Source organism: Hibiscus syriacus, unplaced genomic scaffold (genome assembly GCF_006381635.1).
Source record: "Hibiscus syriacus cultivar Baekdansim isolate YM2019G1 unplaced genomic scaffold, ASM638163v2 tig00110057_pilon, whole genome shotgun sequence".
Lineage (NCBI taxonomy): Eukaryota > Viridiplantae > Streptophyta > Magnoliopsida > Malvales > Malvaceae > Hibiscus > Hibiscus syriacus.
Window position 1 is genome coordinate 666,487 of NW_024062581.1, and position 18,163 is coordinate 684,649.

Genomic DNA, 18,163 nt, shown 5'->3' on the forward strand with positions numbered 1-18,163 from the left:
ATATGGAAGAAGAAAGAAGGGTGTTTGGGGAGATATTTATGGGTTGTTCATGTAAACAAGAAAAAATATAGGGGGTTTCAACTTTCAAAACAAAAAGGGAAATTCACACTTTAAGTCATCTACTTTCTTTTTCATAAAATACTCATCACCCTTTATAAATCTTTTGGCCCAACCCAAGACCAATTTCAACTAAACTTGGTCCAAGCTATTTTAATAAATCCTTTGGGCTCAGAATTATGGGTCTCGAGTTAGCCTGAGCTACTAACATGGGATTCAAGGTGTTATAATTCTCCCCTCCTAAAAGGAAATTTCGTCCTCAAAATTTTATTTGGATGAAAAAGATATGGCTACTGGAGCTGCATGTCTTCATCGGTTTCCTATGGGCTTTCCCGACTCAATGATTCCTCCAAAGAACTTTTACAAATGGATTTTTCTTATTCCTCAACTCTTTCACCTTTTTGGCTAGAATCTGAATCAGTACCACTTCATAAGTCATTTCATGACTCAACTCCACTTGCTCTAAGGGTAAGACATGCGATGGATCCGATCGATACCTTCAAAGAATAGACACGTGAAACACATTATGGATGCACTCTAATTCTAGGGGTAGGGCTAAACGATAAGCTACTGGTCTGATTCTCTCGAGCACCTCATAGGGACCAATGAAATGTGGGGTCAACTTTCTTTTACGCCCAAACCTTAGTACTATCTTCCATGGAAACACCTTGAGGAAAACTTTGTCGCCCATAGTAAATTCGATTTCCTCTCTTTTCAAATTCGCAGATGACTTCTACGTATCTGATGCTTCCTTTAGTATACTTTTCATTATTTTGACCTTTTCCTCGGCTTCTCTAATCAGATTTGGTCCTACTATCCTTGTTTTACTAAGCTCGGTCCAGCAGAGAGGAGTTCTACACTTGAGCCCATACAGAACTTCATACGGTGCCATCTAGATGCTCAACTAATAACTATTATTATAGGTGAACTTCACTAAAGGCAAGTGATCCTCCCAACTACCCTCAAAATAAATAACAACGCATCTCAGCATGTCCCTCAAGAACTTGAATAACAGGCTCTAACTGACCATCTGTCTTAGGATGAAACGCGATGCTAAAATGAAGTTTGGTTCCTAGAGAAACATGAAGAACTTCTCAAAACAGAGAAGTAAACCTAGGATCTCTGTCTGAAATGATCGAAGTTGGGACTCCATGCAACCTCACTATCTCTCGAATATAAAGTTGTGTTATCATCTCTAAGGTAAAATTCATCCTGACTGGTTAGAAGTGAACGGATTTAGTTAATCGATCTACTATCACCCAAACAAAGTCATGTTTGCGTATCGTCATCGATTATCCGATCAAAAAATATATAGTTACTCTATCCCACTTCCATTGCGTTATTTGGATTGGCTGAAGTAACCCCGAGGAACTTGATTTTTGCCTTAACTTGCTGACACACCTAACACCTTGCCATAAACTCGGAAACTTCTCTCTTTATAGCCAGCCAAAAATAAAGATGTCAAAGCTCTTGGTACATCTTATTACTTCCCGGGTGAACTGAAAGTGACAATGGGCCTCATGAAGGATCTTATTACGCAACTGTTCGACCTTGGGTACACATAATTATCCCCTAAAGAATAACACTTCACCATCTGACAATTTGAATCTTGGGGCTTTGCCTCGGTAGACTTGCTCAATGAGAGCTCTTAAGCGATTGTATGAACTTTGCAGTCTCTTAACTTTGCTCACTAACTCAGGTTCTACTCTAAGCTCGGCTAACAAACCCTCATCACTAGATATGCTCAAGTGCACTGATATCGCTATCAAATCTGATATCGCTATCAAATCTGATATCGACTTTCGACTCATCAGCTAATACATTTGTTTTTCCCAGGCAATAATTGATAACGCAGTCGTAGTCCTTTAACAACTCAATCCATCTACGCTGCCTCAAGTTTAGCTATTTTTGGGTGAGCAAATACTTTTATACTTTTGTGGTCAGTGAAGATGTGGCACTTATCCCCAAATAAATAGAGCCTCAAAATATTGAGCGTGAAGACTATGAATGTAAGCTCTAAATCATGGGTGGGTAATTTCGCTCGTGAGGTTTAAGCTAACGGGATGCATAAGCCATTACCTTTCCATCTTGCATCAACACACATCCTAGGCTATTTAGCGAAGCATCGCTAAACACAATGAACTCTTTTTTTGACTTCGACTGGGTTAAGACGGGGGCTTAGGTTAGAAGGTTTTCAACTGTTCAAAGCTAATTTTTTGTTTCTTACCCACATAAAGGTACTCCCATTGGGTTGCTATCATAGAGAAACCCTTAACAAATCAACGGTAATAGCCTGTGAGGCTTAAGAAACTGCGTACCTCGGTCACACTCTTTGGTGGTTCCCACTCAAGTATCGCATGAATATTTTTTGGATCAACTCAAATTTTATCCGCTACTACAACATGCCCCATAAACGAAACCTCGGACAACCAAAACTCGTACTTCCCAAACTTGGCAAAAAGTTGTCAATCCCGAAGGGTCTGAAGAATTATCCAGAGATGTTCGTCGTTCTCATCCTCTGACCACGATTATACCAAAATATTGCCAATGAAGACTACCACAAACTAATCCAAGTACAGGTGGAACACTCGATTCATGAGGTCCATGAATGTTGCCTCTGCATTGGTGAGTTCAAACATCATCACAAGAAATTTATAGTGATCATATCTTATTTTGAACGATGTCTTTTCAATATCTGCCTCTTTAACCTTCAATTGGTAGTACCCATATAACACCCTTAACTCGTATACGTACCCAAATACAAGTCAAAGATGTCATATAGCTTTCACATACATTCCAGAGTTGAAAACCCAATACAAATTTGAACTTTTAAAATCTAACCCATTTAATACTTTCAATAAAATAATATAATCACTTAAAATAATAATATAATATTTAAACATTCGAATCAATATCAATTTCAGGCAACAACTAGAGAGTTCTATATTATTTTATATCATAAAGTAAACTACCTAAAAATTGTCTAATTTAAAATTAGTTATTTATTCTAATTAAAAATATAATTTTTTTATCTAAAACAGAAAACTTAAATTCATTTTTTATAACCCTAATAACATATCTTAGACATTTCTTATTCATATACATGTCATCTAGAAAAATTAAAAATACAAGAATGTCATTATTGATACATGTAATTAGGATTTGTTGATTGATTTCAAACTCAAGTCCTTACTTCACTTGCTCTTCTTTACCTACGTGTGAAAATCATCACACTCTAAGTATAAACTTAATGAGGCATTATAAACAAACTAAAGTGATGTAAAATATTAAAAACTTAACAACATAAAAACAATATATATATATATATATATCCTTATTTAAACTTAAAAATAGCATACCAATTTAAAATTTTAAACTTAATTTAAATAAAATCATAAATATCCAAACTGATTTATTCAAGCCATTTTTCTTCATCATGGACCTGAAAATCATCATCTCATGATTTTGTTAAAACCACGATAAACATTATCATACATAATAATCATATCATATTCTTTTTCATTCACATACATTTAAGAACTTTTAAAATTTCATTTTCATCTTTCACTTTCACATCTCATTTTCATGACTAATACCTTCACATTTGAGAATTCATTCTCAATTCAAAACTTATTTCCAAATTCATAACTTAATTTCATATTCATAGATTAGTTTCAAATTCATATCCCAATGCATATTTATGAGAATGCAAGGTACGTGAGTCAACCATATTGTGTGCACTAGGCACTACATGGTGCCAATCATCATCATAGGATGCACTCTAAGTGCAAATCATATCATACGCACCAACGGTGCCATATATAATGTACACGAATGTACCATAACTTACTTAACTTGAACTTTACTCAACTTCCTAACATGCCAAGTGTACCTATGACTCTCAATGCAATATGCAATGGGCTTTTCCATTAATTATTATATGTTAATGAATTATCAATATATCAATATATCAACATGTCTAACTTTTCATATTATAACATAATGAGCAGTTCATACACTAAACATTTCATTTCCACATAACACTTATATATCATTATCATCGTCAATCACCTTTCTTTAACATATACACATCATATTCATTGTGTAATAAATATCATAATTATAATTCCAATTATAATAAAGTTGACTTATTTCGAACATTTATAATAGCATATAGCATAAGAGTAACACGAAGAATACAATTTATGACAAACTTTCATATGTTGGCAGTTTGCACTACCTTCAAAGAAATACTATTATGTATTAATATATACACTTAAAAATTATTTTGTTTGTACCAATAGAAACTAGAATCGAATATAAATCTAACCATATAAGGAAAAAAATTCTAGTTCAACTTGTAAAAGTTATAGTAAACTTTCAAATCTAACTTACATAAGTTGTTTTGAGCATAATCTGTTGTCTTGTTGTTTGACCTATCACAGGTTAAAAATTCATATCTTTTTGTATAATTCTTAGAATCATTATCCATTTATTTTAAATAAAAATAGACTTATATAATAATCCAAAGGTGCAAGAATCATAATCTAATCATTTATATATAATTTTTCTAAACTTAGTCACAAGTATAGGCATATTGTACTAGTTTGCATCCTTAGCTTAGTCACTAAATCTATTAACTTAACACATGAACATATATACATGAATCAAAAAGTCACACAATATTAGGAGTCACTTCTTACCATAGTAACTTCGTCACTGTCTCATTGCAAGCCAATGTTTGCACAATGACATAAATATAAATTAAATATGCACTCACATGGTGTCCTTAGCTTGCAAACCTTCCTTAGAAATTCACATTCATCCTTAAGCTTCTCCTTAGCTTTAATTTTGCTTGATATTGATTTCAATCATAATCTAAACGAACATCATTATAAGCATATACATTTTAAACCGCGTGTTAGAATCTCACTAACATAGGCACATATCAGAAAATAAATTCTTTAAAAAAATCTTTCGTTGCGCATTCGATACTAATTCTATGTTACAACATAAGTGTTGACCTTAACACTTAAAGTTGACCATTCAAGTCCTTTTTTTATCTGAATTCATCCAAATTTCACAAAACATTTTCAACTTTACATATTAACTACCATTTATGAATTCTTTTAGAATTCATCTCAACTTTTCCATTTTATTCTAAATAGCCCTTTGCACTTTTGACTTCAATTTAAGTCTCAAACAATTTAACTAAAATTCCAGCATCTAATTTCCACAATTCCACTATTGACACTTAAGTCACTAATTTTCTCAATCTTTTCCATTTATTACTCAAACTTTGTCAACTTCCCAATATAGTCCAATTTCATATTCTTACATCAAATTCAACACTCTAACATTAATTTCCATCTTAGTACAACATCTAATGAACAACTACACATTATCCCCATAACTTTTCAAAATTTCCGAATAAGTCCCCCAACTTTCACAACATTACAAATTGGTCCAAAAAATTTCTAAAGTTTGTAGAACCTTTCAAACATCATTTCCAAACCTAAAATTTTTTTTCATAATTTTCGCCCAATTATTTTCTTGAGGTTGAATATTATAGGGTTTAGTGTTATTGATTTTCACTTGATTCTAGCATGAATTTCATCTCTAATCAACATTTCAAGGCTTCTACAATTAAACCCATACATAATTTAACCAAATCACAAACTTCCCAAAACCCTAGGTCATGGTCGAACATCATATTAACTTCTACACATAAGTTTAATCATCACACATGTTTTAGAATTAATCTACAACATCAATGACATGATAATCTTTCATCAAATCTTCAATATCAAAATATTCTTTATAAACCCTAATATCTAATCTTATCATATAAGTATTATTTATATGTAATTTTTATACCAAATGATAGAGAATTTCAAGAGGATTAATTCTCTCTCCAATAGCTAAATCCAAAAATCCATCGAATAAGCTTAAAAATAAAAAATCAAAATTTCTCTTTACCTATATATGGGGGTGCACTGCTTGAGCAAAAAGAGGAGTTGAAAATTATTAATTTCTCTTCATAATTAACATATATGCTTCTCTTAATTTAATATAAATGAATTTAAAATTCATTTAATTGGAAATTACCATTTTAACATTACTAAAATATGATAATTTCCACTTTGCCATTTCTATAACATCATCATGACACCATCTGATCTATATCATCTTCAAAGTCAAAGATGAACAAATAAAAAATTACTTTCCACATTTGCCCTAGCAAAATTTAAAAACTGCAATTTAGTCACTAAATTTTCCAATTTCGGTTAAACATGGAAAATCGACTTCAATTTCCACTGTTCTGACTTCAACTCTTTTAGTTTCGTCAGCGCCTTGCGATAGGGAGCAATGTAAACCGGAATAGACCCTGTCATTACTTCTCTTCCAAACTCTAGCTCTCGATCCAATGGTAATCTTGGTAACTCTTTTGGAAACACATTTAGGAAGTCTCTACAGTTCAAATATCCTCTAACCTCTTAATCGCAACTCTGGTATCAACTATATGAGCCAAGAAGGCTTTGCAACCTTGTTCCAACATTCTTTATACCTTAAGGGATGACACAACCCATGCACCCTTTGGCTTCTCACCAAACATAACGATCATAGTTCCATCATTTTTCTTGAGTTTAAGCCATCAAAGCTTACACCTCAGACTCGCATCGTGCTTAAAGAACCAATCCATGCCTAAAATCATATCAAATTCTAAAAGGAAGCTCCATAAGATCAACTGAAAAGGTCTCACATTGAATTTCAACAGGGCATCTACGATGGACCTTATTTACTAGGACATCTAATCCTAAAATACTGAACACTCGAACTCATATTTCAAGGTTTTCAGCTAAAATATTACCTTCTTTAACTAGGTCATAACATATGTAGGAATGGGTGGATCTTGGGTCGATTACAGCAAAAACTAGAAGATAAAATACGGTAAAAGTACTTGAGATCACGTCAGTGACATCACAATCCTCTCAAGCTTGAACTGTATACTGAAGGAAGGTGATTCTAGGCTCAGCATTTGCCCCATATTGAGCTTCAGCCCTACCAATATGACCGGAAGAAGAACTTCCACCTCTCTGAGACCCTTCACCTCTCTGAACTGACGAAATTGACTTTTAGGTCGAAGTTGGGGTCATATTTCGTGCCTCTGGACAATTTTTGATGAAGTAGTCTAGAGAACCACAACGATAACAACCTCTGGACTTCTGCTGGTAAACTCCCATATACCTCTTACGCCAGATGGAACAGTTGGACTGAGACTGTGGCCTAGCCGAACCTCCAGAACTTGCTACTGAAGAAGTGGCCAAAGGTCTCTTACGCTGGTCAGAATCTACCGCTACCTTTACTTGCATTGTGCACAGATTTGCTAAACTAACCTGTTGGGGGCCTCCAAGACCTTAGAGAATCCCTCATCCTCATGGACGATTGTAAAGGTCCCGATTATCTTACCCCTCCTCGGGTCTAACTAGAAGTAGTCTTCACTTCAGCAGCTTTGCTTCATTACACTCTCTACCGTTTTCTCTTGACGGACCAATTTAGTGAACACTCTAGGCATATCAGCGGCCAGATTGGTTAAAATATCAAAACGGAGTCCCTCTCTAAATCTCTTATAGCAACAATATTTAGAGGACATTAGCTCTGGTGCATACCGGCTTAAATAGAGGAACTTCACTTCATACTAAAATCAAATCGATCCTCATGGGAAAACTAGGTAAATTAATCTCTCAAATCATCAATATGTTTCTTTCCGATGTACTTCTGACGGAGCTCTTTTAAGAAACAATCCCAGTAGGTCGTTCGGGCTCCAAAGACATCTCAACTGTCTACCACTAGTTTATAATGACACCTTTCAGTAGGGAGGTGGCGCACTCTAACACACCCTCAAAAGTGAGGTGTAACTGACGAAGGGTCTTAAGGGTCTCCTTAAGCTGCTGATCATTCGCTATAGGATTATTGTATCATATATCGAAGAAATCTGGTACCTCCAGAGCCTCTCAAATAGGGACTCCTGCAGGGCTATAGCCAATGGAGCTGGCGGAATAGGTTGGTTAGGTAAGGTAGCAAGGGTCCTGGATAAAGCTCTAGTTATGCATATATGGGTCGCTATCATATCTCTAAAAAATGTCACCTTCTCGACCCCCGCATCCCTAGGCTCCTAAAAACCCGTCTAAGGGATGAAATCATCAACTATATCACCCGCAAGGGAATCCTTATCTCATGCCTATCCTCCTGACTGTGGGTCGGGCTTTCCTTTATATCTAAACTTCTGAAATTAAACAATACAAGGGGTTACTATCAATATTTTAGAAACAGAAGTACTCTTAACATCCCTAGAGGCATGTATACTTGTAAACTTTTACTGGCTCTGACTAGCAAGTCCTAGGAACATCTAAACCTGATGCTTTGATATCACTAAATGTAACACCCTGAACTAGTATGACATACAGTCGGCCGATCAGAATGCCACACGGAACCACTAGAGTGTCTAACCAAAAAATTTCTTTACTTGATTAATTAAAACAATTATTTATAAATATTCATAATGGATTAAAACGACAACATTTATATAAAATAATTTGCATCGAGAGCTCCCAGTAATAATCATTCAATTTATGCAGACCATCATTTTAAATAATTTATGATAGGAATATACAAAACATGGATTACAAATATGCATGCCCTCTAAGAAGAACTCGAGACGTAATCTGCTATGGATTTGGGTCTGGAATCAAGCTGGACAAAAGATTCTTCACTGCTCCTCTACTAATCTTTGTAAGGAAATAAATTCCAAATGCTAAGCTAACTAGCCCAATGACACACTAACAACTAAATCATACAAAAGTGTATTGAAAAAAATGCTCAAGCTATCAAATCTCATGCATCAGTGAGTATACTCTTATATTCACTCTCTACTCTAGGGTAGACATTATAGCGGGCTGAGGGTTTTACATCTCGTAGCTCACGCACCCCTCTAATCTACCAAGAATGTGGCTCAGAATCTCTACATCGGACACAACAGCCTCGAATAATCCACCTTTCGCGGGTGTCAGATTGCCCTAGTTAGTCAGTTTAAAGTTCCTCGCGTACTACCTAAGGATATATGAACTGATTTTATACATCGACATCGTTATCTTACTAAAGGAATTCAAGTGCCTTGATTGTTTCCCGAGCATCAATCAAGGCTATCTTTATGTCACCCTAATTGATTTTTGTTTCTAAGTGTAATTTAACATTATTATTATTTTCACTTGTAGTCTTATCTGAGAGTAATTAAAGAGTTCTTGGAAACCTCATTTCCCTCTAAAATTCCTTGAAAATTTATGACCTAAAATGTATGATGGTACTAACAGGCCCTTCGGTACTGGTACTGATCCCTTAGTATCGATACCTCTCTTTAGGTACTGATTCTCTACTCTATTTTCAACTGATGGGGAAGGGAATAGTATCGATACCTATCAACTAGTATTGATACTTCTAAGTTGGGGTATCGATACTAATTAGGGTGTCGATATAAAATTTTGATTATATGTTATGAAAATTTCCTCGGTATCGATACCCTGGGTATTGATACTTCCATAAGTATCGATACCAAACTTGGCTTCAATATTTTCAAAAATGCCCCAGTACTGATACTTACCCTCTGAGTATCGATACTCCTTGAATAACTTAGGAAATTTTACAATGAGGGAAGAACAATATCGATATTATTCTTACAGTACCAATACCCCCTGCTCGAAAATGCTTTACTTAGGCTCAAATTCTACACTCAAAGTCACCCACAATACTATTTTGAGATTCATAATTATTATTAGTGTCTTATGTGAGCATAGAGGGTCATAAATAAAGCTTTAAAACCTTTAATAACTCTAAATCATATAATCTACCATGAAAATAACTCAACATGGTTCAATGTCAACTCATAAGCTATCTTGCATTTCTAATGACCCACTAAGGTGTGAAGGAGTTGTGAGTGTGTTACATTGAATTTCTTGGCTGCTAGCAAAGTCCTCAACCCACTCAAGAGATACTTTCTCTTTTCCCTTAACTTTTTAACTTTCTCCCACTTCTTTCTTTAATCAAGGATAAGAAAAGTAAATTTCTAAGTTAACTATGAGGTGAAAATAAAGATGAGAGCATTTCCAAGAACTTGAATCTATCAAAAACAACCTATAATCCATATATTCTCTTAAATCTCCCAAAAACCCATTTTTTCTATGACTAAAAACTTGCAATATGGAGCTTAAATTGAAACTAGAAGAATGAGGATTAATATTCTCACCTCAGATTAACCAAACTAAACTTGCAAAGCTTAAAAACTTCACTTAGGAGAGGAAGAGGAAGAGAAAAAGATGGAAGAAGGAAGAAGGGTGTTTAGTGAGATATTTGGGGGTTGTTCACGTAAACAAGCATAAAAATATTGGGGGGTTTCAGCTTTCAAAACAAAAAGAAAATTCACACTTTTAGTCCCTCGACTTTCTTTTTCATAAAATACTCATCACCATTTATAAATCTTTTGGCCCAACCCAAGCCCAATTTCAACTAAACTTGGTCCAAGCTATTTTAATAAATCCTTTGGGCTCAGATTTATGAGTCTCGAATTGACCCGAACTACTAACCCTAGATTCGGGGCGTTACACAGTAAGCTATGTAGGAGCTTGGAGGCACTGCCCCTTTCCCGATTTTTGTTATCATTAAAAAATATCGGGATAATTATCTATTTAGGCCTTTGAATTTTTATTTATTTTTATTTTGCCCTTAATTTTCTATTGTTAATTATACTTTACTCTCCTTGAATTAAAATCCTAACCTGACCCAACGTATATTATCGATATATTAAAACAATGTTTTTGAAGGATACATTAAAACAATTTAAATAAATAATACCTTATAATTAAATTTAGCAGGATTTGAGTTTGAAACCTTAAATAAAGAACGTAGATGGGTAAACGTTGTTTTCATCTACAGTCCAAACTATGATATTACATTAATCTAAGTGTAATTTCCCTCGACTTCTATGTCATAAATATACTTGTTCTGGGGACTAAAATATGAAAACGTGGGTTGGCATATTGGATATTTTATGTTGTTGGGTTGGCATCAAATCGATAATCTAATACTGTATAGCCTGTCTTGCCTTAATTACATTTATAAACCCTCAATATTTAAATACCTGTTAGGATATACCATTTTTCTCAAATAAATAACGTGTATTCATTAAATCTAAAAACTTATAAACAGCATAAGTACAAAACAAAAGATTAACGTGCAATTAACGTGAAATAAGAGGATAAGGCTAAGGCTCAAATAGATAAAAATCTAATTTAAATTTAATTACTACTGAAACTACTTTCTTAAAACCATTTAATTAAAAAAACCTTAATGCGCATGAAATTATGTAATAGTTCTTAGGCAAAAGCTTGACCCTAAATCCACCACTAATTAAGAAAGATGGATCCCAGTCGCCTCCCACATGTTACACTATCATCTAATATTTTATTCAAGTCGTATTTGTACTCAAACCCCATCTCCACCAATTTGCTGGTGTCACATGCAACGCCTTTCTTGTCTTCTCCCATGAACCTGTCCATTGAGATCAATTTAAAATCATATGAGTGAAAACAACAAATAAACATAAATAAAAATAGGAGATAAATATGACCGAATATATAATTTTATGTTAGAAAATGAGATTATAAAATTTTAGGAGGAAAAATATATTATCAATATAAAACTATAAAGAAAAAGTTTAAAATATATAATAATTTAAAAATTCTAAGTGAGACAGCTGTCCTAATCGATTCCTTCCGTCCATCCTACGTGTAAATACATTATACTTACTCTTGTGATATCTGGTATTGCGAATAATATTGTCGAAAATAAGTTGTCAATTCTCGGATGGTTGGGTTAGCCGCTGCACAAACGAATCTGCCACTCATGTAGGGTTTCTCCATGCAGAAGATATGTGCATCGGTAGCGTCTTCGACATGCAGAATAGGGACCGATCCCATAACTTCTTCCATGAATTCTAGTCCCTCGAAAGTTTGGGGTTTGCCGATGAGCTGCGAAAACATCACTTCCACACTTAATGGCACATACGAAAGTAGAGTCTCTCCCCCCACAAGGCCACACGCGAGTGTTACAACTTCTAATACCTTCCCATCTCCAAGATCTTCGTTGTATCTCAGTGCCTCTTTCTCCGCTAAGGTTTTCGATATAATATATGCCTAACATCATAGAGTTAGATTAAAATTCATAATTATAGGTACACATATATAACACATATATATAATATTATTATAAAGTATGACATTAAATCAAGTGATTAATTATGTGATATGTATCATGGATATGATCAAATTGTATTATTTTTATCTCGTCAAAAGAGATTTTAGGGTAAAAGCAAACATATCTTCTTGAAAAACCACAACCACTAATATCCATCAATGGATTCAAGTACGGTTTCACAAATCTAAGATTTTGTTATTAATGATTTGATAGGACAAATCCTAGTTGAATTTTATTTTTATTATGATTTAGCTCTAACACATAACATAATATCGACAATAAGTTTTGGAAACGGTCGATTAATACTATTAAACATGAGAATGAAAGAGAGATTTACACGCATATATTCAAAGCCGCGGTTGAACGAGATATCGATTGGTGTCCAATTCGATTCATTTACGCAAGATTTCAAGTTGAATCCATCTTTTGATAGAGGAGAAGATGCCAGCACCGAAGCAGTGTAAATAAGCCGTTTAACGCTTTGTGATTCGATGCAGGACTCGACAATGCTCCTCACTCCTGAAATTGCTGCATCAACTACTTCCTGGAACCCATAAAGGAGTATCTTAGCCGGGCCGGGGAGTCTAAAATAAAACCGTTGTATAAGGCTAAAAAAAGGATTGTAACCATTTATAACCGAAAAACTTATCAAGTACCTAACTCTTTGAAAAATATTACATTCAAATCATATAAATTACGTAACTATTCTATAGTAAGCAGCTAGCGAAGATTGAATAATAAATTACCTGAGAAGTATGAGAACTGCCAGGAGTTTGCTGTGGAGTAGCGACGTGAAAGACAAACTCACACCCTTGAATGGCGTGTTTAAACTCGTGGGGACTGTATAAATCAGCTTGAAATAAAACTAGTTTTGTGTCAGCACCGGGGAGGGACTTTAAAATCCCAACTTTTGACTTGTCGTCTGCAATTCAATATACACTTCAGCCGGGGAACAAGCACAAATTAAACAAAACCAAAAGGTGAGTGTGAGAGAGAGGAGATAAACCCAAGTTACGTAGCGTTGCATGGACGGTGTAACCTTTGGCCAAGAGCTTCTTAACGAGCCATGAACCTAAGTATCCAGCACCCCCAGTAACGCAGACCTTGCTTGAAGCTTGTGTCCTCCCCATTTCGACCTCTTAACTTATTTTGGGCTTCCTCAGTCACTACTGCAGAATATATATATATATATATATATATGCCAAGTTGTTCAAACAGACGTAATATTTTATATTGGGAACAGACTTATAAAATTTAAAATTTTCAACTGATCCAACCAATACCTCAGTACATCACTGGTCCCAGTACCACCAGCTTAGGAAAGAATCATATGTCCCAACTACAGCAATTGAGAAACGGTCAGGTCAATGCATAAAAAATGTTAAAATAGTGAGGATAACGCTGGATTTGTCCTTGGGTTAGGTAATTAAGACAAAAGACAAAGGGTTAATTTGATCAATTAGTTATAATCCTTACGATATTATTATTATTAATATCAGGGATTGTTGAATTAGTCAATATCTCTCCACCCGTATACTACGGTCATGTTGTCCGGCTGATTAATTTAAGAATAATTTATGATAGTTTTCAATTTAAAATAAGTAAAAGGGTAAATGAGGCACTTGTATTTTTATTTTTTTTAAAAATAATGTGGCTCTTATTATTTTTTACATTCAATGCAGCTCTCGAACTTATAAAAACTATTGTGATCTTTTGATTAATTATTTCTGTCGTTGACCGTTATAATATTGACGTGGCACCTCACAATGCTGACGTGACAGTCAACGATGACTGGTGACGTGGCTGATGAGCTATATTGCTTTATTTTTTTCAAGCTTGAGCGCCAAATCGATTTTTTTTAAAAGTTCAAGGATTTATTTAATTTTTTTTAAAAAAAAATAAAAATATTTTAAATTTAAAATACTACAAATATATGTTAAACCCATTAGTCCTTTGATTTTTTATTTTCAACCCCTCTTAAAATTTGATTCTTTCAGTTAAGTATTTTGTTTTTATCATTTGTTAGTATTAATGTCATTATTTTGGAACACATCATTAAAATATCTTTAAAAATATGAGTAAAATCTCCATACTGCACTGATAAAATGAATTCTCAACATTTATTTATAGTGCATTAGAAATAATTGTCATCCAATCAAATTTATATTATTTTAATCACAAATTTATTAATTCATAAATATCTTTTTTAATATCATAATAAACTAATATAAAATTTTCTTTAGATATATCAAATTTTCCAACTAATTCTAAAATATTTACGCTTTACGATAATTTGTAACAATATTACATGTTCCAAAATAATGACATTAATACTAACAATGATAAAAATAAAATGCTTAAGTGAAAAAAAATCAAATTTTAAGAGGGGCTGAAAATAAAAATCGAAGGACTAAAGGGCTTAACATAAATTTGTAGTATTTTAAATTTAAAATATTTACATTTTAAAAAAAATCAAATAAGCCCTTGAACCTTTTAAAAAAATCAATTTGGCCCTCAAACTTGAAAAAAATAATTTAGCCATTTAGACATGTCACCAATCACCGTAGATTGTCATGTCAGTTGGACTACCATATCAGCACCTAAAGTGCCACGTCCACATCATAAGGGTCAATGTAACACCCTAGACCGATACGACACACAATCGACCAATTTAAAGTGCTACACGAAACCACCGAAGTGTCTAACCAACTTTAAACTTACTTTCTCATGCTTTAAAACGACCATTATAACCAACCATAAAATAAAATGAAATATAATAAAAATATTTTCAGTGAGGAGTTACAAAATAAAATATTTACGCTTCAAAAATATTACAAACCAACTTGACTAAATCTACGACTCAACTGGACAATAATGTTTACAGATATACATGCCCAGTAAAAACGCTGAGACGTACATCTGATCTGCACTGAACTAGTCTGGACCCTGGTCTATCTATTGCTTCCCAATTGCTTGATCTACTAACCTGCTCACGGAATCATTCGAAAGTTAGCTCAGCGCCACACTAACGGCTAAAACATACTAACTGTGATTAATTGAAAGGCTTAAACATTCAAGTCTACTGTTTTTCTATTTGGTCTATTGATCTGTTTTGTACTACTTTAGTCACTCTCTACTCTATGGTAGACATCATGGTGCAGATGAGGGTTCTGCATCTCGGAGCTCACACACCCCTCTAGTCTAACGAGAATGTGGCCCTCAGAATCTCTGCATCTGACACCACACTCTCAACTAGCACACTCCTTGAGTATTGGACCTTGCGCCCAAACTAATCAGCTTTAAGTGCCTTCGCACTACTTAAGGATATCCGGACTGATTCTATATTTTCTTCTCTGTTATCTTTTCTAAAGGAACTAGTGTGTCCTGTTCATTTCCTGAGCATTCAAACAAGGCTAGTATTATTTGATCTTACTTTATTCTTGTTTCTATGTTTTCTTATCGTTCTCACTTGTAGTCTTATTTGATGATATAATGAAGTGTTAGGGTACCTCGAGTCTAATTCCCTAAAAAAACTAACCTTTTTACCCAAAACAGACTGAAAGCATCAATACTAATCGAGAGTATCGATACTCCTGCAAAAGTTTTGATACTTTATACAAGTACCGATACTTTTAAACATTCTGTTCTCCCTAGTTAAGAAACTTTCTTGGAGTTTCGAGACTTTGACCTAAAGTTTCGATACTCTTGAAAGAATATCGATAATCTTGCCCAGAAACTCATGAATTTTCCCAAAACGAAGAACAAGTATTGATATTATCCCTAGAGTATCAATACTCTACTTGCAGAAGTCATAAAACAAGTATGAAAAACTCTATTTCTCAATCCCAAAGACCTTAGTGAGGTCCCTAAACATGCTTAAAGTTTTATTTAATCAACGGGGGTCATAATAGAGGCTTGTCAACATGCTTATACCATCAAATGAAAAATCTACCATGGAAATCGCTAAACTTGCTTTAAACTTAACTTTCTAACACATCTTAACTTTCCATGATCTACACTTGGTATGAGAAAGATATAGCTACCTTACTACCTTGGCTACTAAAACACCTCTCAACTCAACTTGGAGCCACCTTACCTTCAAGAAAAACCCATTTTGAAAACTAATTCTAAAACTTACAAAATGGAGCTTAAAACCAAACTTGAAAGATGGAGAGAAACATTCTCACCTTAGCTTAGCAACCCCATACTTAGAATTCATAATATCTCAACTTGGAAGGAAGAAGAAAGAAAGGAATTATGGAAGAAAGAAGATAAGTATTTGGTGAGGAGGTAATGGGGATGGTTCATGTATAAGATAGAATAAGGAATAGGTTTTCATCTTTTAATTTTAACTATAGGCAAACTACATTATCAGTCCCCCAACTTCTAAATCATAAAACTTTTATCACTTAACCACAATTCCTTGGGCCTCAACTCAAGACCACTAACACTTAACTTGATCCAACTAATTTATAGTCTTTTGGGCTCAACTTTGGGTCTCGGGTTGATCTGAGCTACTAACCTGGGATTCCAGGTGTTATAGTTAATGATTGTCATACCCCAATTTTAGGGTTAAATTTTTTATTTCATTCTGATGACTAATTTGAAATTTTGATAAATTTTAGGGACTAAATTTCATTTTTTGCTAAATTCATGACCCAAATAAAAAAATAACCAAAGATCAAAGACATATATAGTAATATACCCATTTGGATGGTTTAAAACCCCATTTTAAGAAAGCTATAACACTCTTTTTCAAAGTTTTTTTTTGTGGCAATTTTTACTCAAGAATTTCAATCATCGACTTGTCACCAATCGTAGCTTCGGTTGCTACACCGCCCGTGCCATCAGAATCCTTGCATTGTCCTGAGTCTAGTGGTGGTCTCGTTGTTGCTTTCGTCACCAGAATGAGGAGGGTGGACATTAACAAGTTTTTGACGAAGAGATATCGAGCTCTCTGTTGTTCACCAACGTGAACTGAGGTTAGTAAGTTCTTTAAAACACTTGAAAATAATTTTATAATTTTTTTTTGTAATTTTACTGTCGCCAGAAGCCACCACACACGCCTCCGCTGCATGTGGGGAGGTCCATCGCTTGGTGGGTTTATAGAAATGGGTCAAACCGACCCGTTGACCCACCTATCTGACCCAATCCATACTGCATTCGACCCGTTCTACCCGCCCCGTCTGACCCGCTTACCCATCCGACTCAAATACAGAATCGGCCCACTTAGATCAGCCTAACCGAACCAAATATAATCAGTCCAGCGGAGCCAAAGCACGGCCGCTCGAACCAATTTAACTATACCATACTATACCGTATGATACAGCTGACCGTGCCATTTGACCATCGCAGTTGATCGTCGTTGACTTTGACCGTTAATCGATGTTGATTTTTTTGAAAACTTCCTTATTGACATTTTTCGATGTCTTGAGTCCAATTTTGCAGTCTGTTTCACCTAATTCTAACCCAAAAGTCCCGAATCAAGCCCTTTAATATGAAAATACTTAGTATTTTTAGCATTTCTTCTTATTTATTTAAAATTTGATTATGAAATTAATTTGGGATTATATTTTTGTAAAGGCACTCGTGTCCCCTGATCGACTAAATGTCGACAAGATCCGGTACTCCCCGTTTGATAGATCAACATGTTGCATGTTCTTCGAGAGCTACTCGTAGGTTTCCATAAATTATTTAATTAAAGTTCATTATTTATTTTATGTTAGGATTATTTTTGGAAACTAAATACTCTGACAGTAAGACATTTGTTTTACCGTATACTTTGACTTTTGATACCTGA

At 34.4% G+C, this 18,163-nt stretch overlaps 1 protein-coding gene across 1 annotated transcript; it reads right to left on the reverse strand.

Moving 5' to 3' along the window:
- Positions 1–11,450: 11,450 nt before the first annotated feature.
- Positions 11,451–13,510, reverse strand: LOC120214291 (anthocyanidin reductase ((2S)-flavan-3-ol-forming)-like). Its single transcript, XM_039212224.1, has 5 exons — positions 13,370–13,510; positions 13,110–13,285; positions 12,701–12,907; positions 11,917–12,302; positions 11,451–11,658 (listed from the first exon to the last, which is right to left on the reverse strand). The coding sequence occupies exons 1-5, from the start codon at positions 13,491–13,493 to the stop codon at positions 11,514–11,516; spliced, it is 1,038 nt and encodes a 345-aa protein (XP_039068155.1). The 5' UTR covers positions 13,494–13,510; the 3' UTR covers positions 11,451–11,513.
- Between the last annotated feature and the right edge of the window lie 4,653 nt (positions 13,511–18,163).

What these genes read in the sequence shown, in the direction of transcription:
- LOC120214291 (XM_039212224.1), bottom strand. Translation starts at nt 13,493, where the DNA reads ATGGGGAGGACACAAGCTTCAAGCAAGGTCTGCGTTACTGGGGGTGCT. An exon ending in GCGGCTTTGAATATATGCGT is followed by an intron (nt 12,303 to 12,700) that starts GTAAATCTCTCT and finishes CTATGATGTTAG; the next exon opens with GCATATATTATATCGAAAAC. An exon ending in CAATACCAGATATCACAAGA is followed by an intron (nt 11,659 to 11,916) that starts GTAAGTATAATG and finishes CTCAATGGACAG; the next exon opens with GTTCATGGGAGAAGACAAGA.